Source organism: Lycorma delicatula, chromosome 1, assembly GCF_047948215.1.
Source record: "Lycorma delicatula isolate Av1 chromosome 1, ASM4794821v1, whole genome shotgun sequence".
Classification (NCBI taxonomy): Eukaryota; Metazoa; Arthropoda; class Insecta; order Hemiptera; family Fulgoridae; genus Lycorma; species Lycorma delicatula.
Genome location: NC_134455.1, coordinates 286,458,377 through 286,468,671, shown reverse-complemented (window position 1 = coordinate 286,468,671; position 10,295 = coordinate 286,458,377). Strand labels below are relative to the sequence as shown.

At 28.4% G+C, this 10,295-nt stretch overlaps 1 protein-coding gene across 1 annotated transcript in view; it reads right to left on the bottom strand.

Moving 5' to 3' along the window:
* Nucleotides 1-271: 271 nt before the first annotated feature.
* Nucleotides 272-10,295, bottom strand: part of Hmx (H6 family homeobox) — a 60,310-nt gene continuing 50,286 nt past the window's right edge. Inside the window, exons 3-4 of the mRNA XM_075354898.1 lie at nt 2,033-2,343; nt 272-817 (exon numbers count right to left, since the gene is read on the bottom strand). Coding sequence (XP_075211013.1) covers nt 272-817; nt 2,033-2,343 — 857 coding nt within the window. The remainder of the gene's footprint in view (nt 818-2,032; nt 2,344-10,295) is intronic.

Sequence of the window (10,295 nt, the reverse complement as noted above, 5' to 3'; positions counted from 1 at the left end):
ATCCAAGCATGTGCTGAATAGTTTTTATATTTCATATAAGAAAAAAGTTACAAATGTAAGCACGGAGCCTATTCTTTAAATAAGTACCCTTGTGATAGATTGTTTTATAGAGATTTGTAAATCTTGAATATCTTCTCTATTCTTAGCAGGTATTACCGATATCGTTATTAAATTTAGCTCATCGTCAGAAATATTGGCAGTGCTGTAATGAATCACACTGTCGATAATTGGTGATTTTTTAAAAATCGTTTGTGTAGTTTGCCGTTGTAATTCAAACGATGGTAGGAAGCGGTGCTCGAGCCGGCACAGGACTGGGTGGTAGTGTTGCTGCGCCTGATGTCGGTGTGGAATGGTGATGGTGATGGTGATGGTAATATAAAGACGGGTAGTTGGCGGCGGCGGCTGTGGATGCAGTACTGGCGACGACGGGTGGATGATGAGTCGAAGATCCTTCATGATAAAGTATAGGCACCCGCACTAATCTTTGAGCCGCGTGAGCCATATTAGCCGCTTCTAATTCGGCAGCAAGCTGTCTTTTCCACTTATTCCTTCTATTTTGAAACCAAATTTTTACTTGTGTTTCAGTTAAATGAAGACTAGCCGCAAGACCTGCTCGTTCTGAACTCGACAAGTATCTTTTCATGTCGAACGTCGATTCTAACTGAAACACTTGACTCCGGCTGAAAACAGTTCTCGTTTTTTTCTTCCTTTTGTTACTGCTATTACTTCCATTACTATTCAAATGTCCATCCTTCTTTCCATCTTCTTTAGAGTCGAAATCTTCCTCCGTTTCCTCGATAACTTCATCTTCGGCCACCTTTCATAAAAAAAATTAAATTAGTGATACATTTGTGTTATATTTCTTTGTCTACCTTATCGATAACATTAATTTTTAGGCATAGTTATATAGAAAAAATATTAAATAAAAATAATTAATAATATTAATATTATTATGAGAAGCATTTGAATTTATTTGGAATGTAATACCGTAAGAATTGTTTTTTAAGATAAAATATTTTATCTTAGAAAACATTTGAGTACTCAAATGTACGCATGAAAACCCACATTGCCTTATAGAAAGAAGCGTTGCTTGATTATTATCTGAAATGGATTCAGTTTTTCTTATCGGAGTTAGTAAATATTACTTTCAAAACATCATGTTTTCATTTAATTCGAAAAAAGAGGTAGGCTATTTATCAAGAAACTTTATAAAACTTAATTCTATGTAATTGGATTAAACGAGTACAAGTAGTGAATACTTTTTTTTTTATTAAGCGCCTTTAACCAAACATTATTTTCAGGTAAAGATTACAATTTTAACCGTGTGTTGGTGACTGAACCAGCAAATCAGACCAATTGTAGAGCACAAAGAAACTGAAAAATTAGAAATATATGGTAAACCATCGTTGCGAGTAACTTTTAATACCAGATGAAAAATTAATTTCAGCATAGTTACTAATGTAGATTAATACCTCTAAAAGTTTTCCTGATACTTTGTGGACAATTTGCTGGATAATGTGGTGACAGCCGTTTGGAATGTTTGAATTAACACATCAGTCGACAACTCAAAAGAGGACTGCAATAGCTAGTTCAATCAATATTTCTAATGCCACAAACCAAGCATAAATTTCCTAATAAAGAATTAGAGTACATGCAAAAGAAGTAAAAAAATAAAAATGGAAGGCATAGAAAAATACTTGGAATTTAACAGACATACAAAACTAACACGTTCTTAATACACAGAAAATATACTTCTCTGTCTTAGCCCTCTTGTGTATGCAAATAACCTTGATTAATATTGGAAAATTTATATTAACTTATAAAACAAAATAAAAACTAAAAAATTACAAAATAAATAAAACACTGTACGCTTGTTTTACGGTTCTGAAAATATATTTGTTGACTCTATCTACTGTACTTCTTGCAAGACACCAGCAGTTGTTTCCACATTTCCCTGCTGAACTTCAGTTCATAATATTTTTAATATTCAACGGATGAAAATTATCTGAACATGCAGTAAAAATTAGCTTACAGAATCATCTTCATGAGATCTATGCCCGGGGTACAAATTCTTCTGGCCAGTTTGCACTTGGAGTAGACTAGATGGTAGGAAGGCATCGTTGTGGATGAAGCCAGGTGCTAGGAGGGATCCGATCGTATGAGACCCCCTAAATGAAGCCTCATCCCCTGTTGAAGATGCCGGGCTGGGAGCTCGATTTTCCGTTGTACTCAAAGATGGTGCGATTGTTTGACTTGCTGTCGGTGTGCTATTCGGCTGTGCACCCCCAATGCTGTGTGGAGTACTCGGTCTACTTGTTTCTTCGTTCGTCGTGGTAGAACCTCCTGTCATAGACAAAATATAGCAATTATAATTCAAATAAAGAGAATAAGGAAAATATTTAATTTCGTAAAATTAAATAAATAAAATAATTTTTATATTTTTAATAAAATTATTCTTATTATTGTTATATCATAACATTAAAATTATGTTTAAATAAACCAAATAATTAAAAAAAAGGTACATTGTAATTAAAATTCAAAACAAAAGTACAATTATTAAACTGAAATTTGATTTGTTCCTACGAGCTAAATTTCTACCACCAGAATAATATTCACTGAACTAGATTAAAAAAACGCTTAAAGACCCGTTTACACTACCTGCTCAGTCAGAGAGCGCATCAGTTGCAGAATAATCACGCAAAACAACCTGCTAATTATATTATTCGTGTGTGTCAGATCAAACTGTTTTAGATACTAATATTTTATTTGTTCGTTTGACTCCCTTCAATAGCGCAGAGATAGAACTTTATTGTAATGTTTTCACACCTACCTGAAGAAACTTTACGCATAATTACTTTAATATTAGACAAATAACAAAAACGTCTTTAAAATTCAAATAAAATATAGGAAAGTTTACGATGAATACAGTTTAAAAGATTTCTTATTAAAGATCTTTCAAAATAGGATACGGCTTTCAAAGAAACTAACGACCCGCAGAGCCGTTAAAATTATATAGGACAGTACCATATTCTTTTCTTTTTTATTATTTATCATATTTCTTTCCTCTTTTTATTACACTAAAGATCTAAAATTATTTTTCACAAAATACTTAAAAAGGTTTTATAGTAATTTATTACCTTAATTTGACCGAGTGAACTCTATGATAATTTTTCAGACTATGTTATTTATTAAACTTCTAACTCATTTAACTTTAAACTATACAAAAGCAAATGATAACACGGATCATTGTCAAAATCCATGATAATAATGTATTAAAAAATTCTTATTTAGATTTTAGTGCATCTGTAGAAGACCTTATTTGGTTTTAAAATATTTAAAGTTACTTGAATGTATCAATATTATAATATATCTGTACTTAATAAATAAGTTGCTTAAAATTATAATCCTTAAAATCAAAAAGAAATAAGATATAAATGCAACCAATTTAGTTAAATAAGGCTGTCGGGTAGGAATAAAATGAGATGGTTACTTAATATAACAAAATACTAGTACTTTATATGAATGTTCAAGTGATACCACAGATATGCTGGCTATTGTCACACAAAATATTCTTTTAAGCAACGTGAATGTATTATATCCGTAGAGTTTTATACGATCTATAAGTCTGAAATCGTAAATTTCAATTCTGTTGCTGATTTTTCTATAATAAAGCAACGTTTTAAATGATATGTTTTATTGAATTTAGTCGTTTTATTTTTTTCTAATGTTAAGATCAGCAAAACATGAAAACAGTTATTCTTCAACCTCATTAAGATTTTTTTTAGACTGATTTTCTTTTTTGATGGCATTAACTTGATTGGCGCAAAAAATTAAAGGGTAAAAAAATAAAATAAAATTATTTAATAGCGTTAAAAAGAACGTTAATAAAAACACAAAAGGGATGTAAAAAATTCCACTAGAAACTTAATAAATAATTAATGAAATAAAAATCATATGAAATTAAATAGATGCAATCCATTTTATCATAAATATGAAAAAAAAATTATTTAATTAATTTAATTACCTGTTAAGAAATTTACGAAGGTAAGGGATGAATTTTTTAATCTCCACTAACTCATATACTCCAAAAAGTTAATTAATATACTGCTTGGGTCTGAGTAATGAGTTATTACTAGGCAGTCTGTCTTTCTAACTGTGCCGAATTTGTGTATAATAGATTTTGACCTAATCAGGCCATTCTTTTGGTGCTTAAGTGGAAATAATGATTTTCTCTTTTTCCTGAATATAACACATTTCAAACATTTTCGTCGTAATAATGACTTCTTATTTTAAATATATATTTCTTCAATAATTATTTTTCGAAATCCTGATTTATTACTCGGAAAGATATATATAAAACATCTATAAATACTTATAGTCGCCTAATTCATCGGTGATAAGAATTTTTTGGTAATATTTCAGAAAAACATATTTTTTAATTTAAATTCTGTCATAGATATATTCTAAAATCTTTAATTTTTTTTTACATAAAAATATCCTTTTACCTTGTTATCGTCTTTATAACAGATTTCTAAAGTTTACCTGTTTATTAACAAAACTTACAGGAAGCGACCAAAGCTACTTAGAAAACCTATGAAGCACCCATCTAGAAAGACAACTTGCACAAAGTTGAACGTCAAAGTTTCGAATCTTTACAGGATTTTAAAAACTAGAAATCCGAGAAAAGATTATACATTTTTCTGTGCAAAAGCTAACATTAGATGTTTACTAACATATACATTTTTAGAAATTAAATATTTCTTAAAAAAGATTATTAATAATGTTAAATTATACGTATAACAAAAGAAAACTAGTTTAATGATTTTTTATCCCCCTCCAGGGGATATAAAAGAAAAAAACGTTGAATGGTTTATCTCAGATTTATTAATCTTAATTACTTATTTTATTAACGTTTAATAATTTCTTGTATGAACACATGTAAAATAAATATCTTTACACATACGTGTTGGTGAGGCATTATGTAGTCTAATAATTTAATGGAAATTAAAAGATTGATTCAATTACTTCTTGAATTTTTTATCAGTTAAGTCATTACATTTAACAAAAAAATAATTTATTATAAAATGTTTATTAATTTTATATATCATCTATATTTTATTATGTTTCCGATGGGATTTATTTTACACCGCTTTTGTGTTTTTTATTAAACATTGTCTCATGAATTTGGAATTAAAAATAAAAGATTATTTCTGTGTGAATTTAATTTTAACTGTAAAAATTAAAACTAACTCAATTTAATTTTAATTATTTCTGAATTTTATAATATGTTTGAAGCTATTGATAATGATTAATTATTTCTAAATAAATTTCTGATTCTACGACTACAAATCTATTATTTTAGTTGGTTTAAAAGATTCGTAATATAGAGGGTTCAGTTAACTGATTCATTAATTAGGCAAATCGATTGATAAAAAAAAAATAAAAAAAATAGCTAAGGAGTGGGTGAATAGCTAATATAGCAATCCAAGATAAACTAAAACCTTAGAAGCAGATTTACTTATAAAGAAAAATAATACAACAAACACTGAAATATTTTAATCCATTTCTGTGTAAAAAGCAGAATTTGTAAAAAGTTATAATTATTTGCAGGATCAAATTATGTAGGGTAGAATTACAAAAAATACGGTAGAAGTAAAAATCTAATCCACTGTAGTTAGAAGATGGAATTTTTATCCGTAAACCTAAACAAATACTTAAAAAACCTTCAAGGCAGGGCTAGTTTAATTTATATATATATATATATAAAACAGTATTAAAACTGTATATAAAAATATTTAATACTTGTAAATAGCTTTTAAAGTGATCACGTATTTTAAGCATATATATAATGTACAAGGCAGAATCACTATAAATATACCATTGTAAAGACAGGATTTTTAAAATTAAAAGTAAGTACAAGTTTTTTACTTTGTCCTTTTTTCATGCTACTGAAATCTATTTAGCTGAAGTTTGTATCTTTTTCAGGCTGTTATCCCTAATGTGTGAAGACAATGTGTGTAATTTATCGTTTTAAAATAGATGTAGTCTCTTTACTGGATTGTTTTACAATTATTAGTTGCTCATAATATCTATTCCACGTAAAGCAGACAAATTATAAGAGGCACCTGTCAGAATACTGTTGTTACGTAATGGTAATCGCAGTAAAGTTTAAAGCTAATTATTTTGTTGAATTTCTGAGAATTTGGGATATTGATGTGCAACAGTATTTTATAATCGGTTGAGAAAGCTACGGTAAATAACTTCATATACCTGGCGAGAGATGTTTGTTTTTCTGGAGAATGACTATGTTATTTTTAGAAGCGGCTTGTGACTTTTCAAGCCCTCTAGATCCGTTTATTTAATGCACTTTACGGACATACAAGTTGTTAGTATAAACCTATAACCTGTCCTAAAAACCTGTGGTACAGATGAATAGTTATAAGAAAGAAGTACATTTTTATGTATATTGGCTTTTTTAAACTTTATTTATTACGATTAATTCATAGAGAGGGAATTCCGAAGGAATGTACTCGATATAGGCAAAATCATTACTATTTTACCACTATATCGAGATGTAATTAAATTCATAACGTACTATTTTTTAAATATGATTTCAATTGGAAATTGCTAACTTCTACTGTAATAAAGTATCGGATTTTGATTAAATTAATTTAATTAAAGTTCTTCTGTATATCACAATGATAATATAGGGTGAATATAAAGAAGGTATTATTAAATCAGTATCTATAAATCTGAATTTCAATATAACTTTTTCTGTTTATTACGAGTTGAAAACAACGATCAATTAATTATAGATACGTAAAAATTTTAGTAGTCACAAATTGTTAATGATGGTAAATGAGGCTAATAATCGGTCATTAGTTTAATTACACTAGAAAGATAATGGTTATTGAACAAATTACATGATTGATAAATTAATAAATCCTACAGCAGAAAATTGTTTATACGCTAAGAATATCATATTATGCGATAATGTTAAATAATCTAAATTATTAAAATGTTAACACGAAAAATATTAATTAATTAAAATACTAAATAAAAAAGGTTTTCTTATTATTCAATATTTTATTCAAAAATTTTATATGTAAAACAATTTTGGCGAAAATGGTTACAGTGTAACTATTACTATTACAGTAATTTTATCCTGTCCATGAATAAGGATGTAAATGACAATTATTATTCATTATTGATGATCATGTTTAGATCATTACTAATTTATTTTTTTGCGTTATATCTGAACCTTTTATTACTTAGTTGAAAAATCTTCAATCGATTCAGAGAACGTATTTATAGACCACTGGTGATAATTAACATTTATGAATGTCGATATATGATTAATATTTAATACAAATTCTGTAAATGATAATAAAAATTTTCAAGTGTGTTGCACTGGCAAACATAAACATGCATTGGCAAACATTGATAATAAACATCAATGTATTGCATTGGCAAACATTATAAAATATAATAATTTTAACGTTAATGTCGAAAGAAAAAATAAGCTGATGTGGACATCACATGACTTACTTGTACGCTTATGAAATTACGTATGCACATTTTTTTCTGCACTTCATAAACTTATTTCGTTTGAATGTGAAATTCGATCTTTCAGTTCTTTAATATAGTGGACAGTTACACAATTGTATTGTATAATACACAGTCACATTTACCACATTCATGTTACCACATTGCATCACATTTTTTTGTGGTGTCCGTATCAGCAGTTTATATTAGTTTATATATTAATTTTTTTCACCTCGCTCAAGTAGTTATGTGGTGTAAGTGAGAACGTGGCGGATCCGTCAGTTCGAATCTGACTTCATATATATATATATATATATATATATATATATATATTAATAATTTAAATATATTGATATTGATTGATTAATAATTATTAATCTCTGTAAAAATTTCTGAATTAAAATGAAAAGTACATAAAATTTTATTTTATTAAACATTTCTGATATTTTTTCTTTTTTTTGTTATTATTGAATTATTATTCATCGTAAATTTTTTTTACAATGAGAGGTTAATAATTATTAATAAATCAATATATTTAAATTAAAAAAAGTCATGAAAAAAAGGTGATGAAGTCTGATTAGAACTGATCTGTCTCCTTTGTAAGATCCAAATATTTCATAATTAAATTTTTATTCTGCTATAACTCTGGAACCAATGAAAATAGGTACAACTTATGATATTTTGTTGTAAAGCTCTCAATGAGGGCTTATTACTGCAGTTAAGAAAACGTCCAAAATCCAAACTCTTGGATTTTTGGCTTTTTTGGACACTTGTGGTCCAGTCGATTGCAATCAAAAGAGCAGGTGCACAACTAGATGTTACAACAGTCCTAAATCCAAAATTTCTGCATTCTATGGCTAATCGTTTCTGAGTTATGCGAGATATATACGTACGTACAGACGTCACGCCGAAACTAGTCATAATAGATTCAGGGATGGTCAAAATGGATATTTCCGTTGAAATCTGAAAACCGAAAGTTTTTTGCTATCACAATACTTCCTTTACTTTGTACAAGGAAGTAAAAAAGAAATTCATAATTTAATGTTACGGTAATTTATGTGTGGATACGGCTAGTATATCACCACATCCATCTTTAACTACGCATCAGAACTCTAATAAGTCAACATTCAAATATTTGTGTTTTCAGTAGATAACTAAATCAGAAAAATTGAAATAAAATTTTACAATAACCCCGCTTAAGGTATTTTACGTACAAAATAAGATTATCTGATTCTAAAAAATTGTAAGTGTTTTCCCATATATTTCGCGATTGAACTTCATTCTTTTCAAAATTTTGTTCTGTAATACGATTTCGACTAGTTCAGATTACGTTTTATGTCAATCGAACGTGCAGTTTCTTTGACTGATCTTTAGTTAGAAAGTTACGGTTTTGTTAACTGTGTAAGCGTGTAAGTTAAAATCGCAGCAAAGAGTCATCATCTTTGGATAATCACTAATAAACTTAATTTTTGTTTCCTAACATGTGAAACATGATTTTAATTTGTTTTTTTTTTTTTTTTGCTGCTGAAAACGGATATGAACTCAGAATCTTTCTATCACTCACCATTTTTGAAAAATTTTTAATTTTTAATTAAAGGATTTTTTTCATTTTTCAACGTATAGTTAGCATTTTGAGCTACTGTATTGTATTTTATTAGTTCATTTTTTATTGTTTAACTTTGTTAACATAATTTGTAAGCTATAAATAAACAATACGACAATGAATTAAATCATATCATAGTCACATATTATGACATCATATCTAATACTGAAGAGTGAGCCTTCATGGACACATTAATCATGTCTGTGCAGGTCAAAAGATGTAGCTGAAAAACCTGCTGTGCTGTTTGTATTAAGCACTGGATTTAGCAATGAATTAATTTTGTTCAGTCTTATTGCTGTCTTAAGTTTATTGACAGTTCAGTGTCATAATACTTCGAAATTGTGTAAATGCCTTTTGTTTTGTATGTGGTAAGTTTACCGTAAAATCAAATAGAAAAAACATTACATCCTTAATTAAAAAAGCATTTCATTTACACTTTCAGCGTAAAATTGGTGATCAGGGCAAGACGTGAGCTCCTCATATAATATGCAGTAATTGCTCTGTATATTTATGAGGATAACTGAAAGGTTCACGGAAGGCTTTGCCATTTGGTGTACTTATGGTTTGGCGTGAACCAAAGGATCATGTAACCGATTGTTACTTTTGTTTAGCAAGTATGTCTAGAATTTCTAAACATGTAAACACACTGTAAAATATCCTTCATTGCAATCTGCAATCAGGTCTGTATCTCACAATGAAATTATTTCTGTTCCTGAGCCACCCGTGAATATAAGTTTTGAAAGCAGCGATGAAGAATCAGGCAGTACTGAAGAAGACAACAATGATTTTGATTTTAAATTATCTTCCAATAAGCCACATCTTATATCACAAGGTGAATTAAATGACTTTGTTAGGGATTTAAATTTATGAAAAAATCAAGCTGAACGGTTAGGATCAAGACTGCAAGAAAAAAATAAACTAAAAAATAAATTCCTAAAAAAATAAATATTTTTGGAATTTACTTTAAAAAAATACAAAAATTTCGGCTTTCGAAGCCGACAAAAAGAACTTTTTCAGTAATTTATTGATGAAAATAATTTGGTTTATTCCACAAATATTGGTGAACTTATTTTTCACTAAGGACAAGTTCATAAACCTGAGGACTGGCGCCTTTTCATAGATTCAACCAAGTATAGTTTAAAAGTTG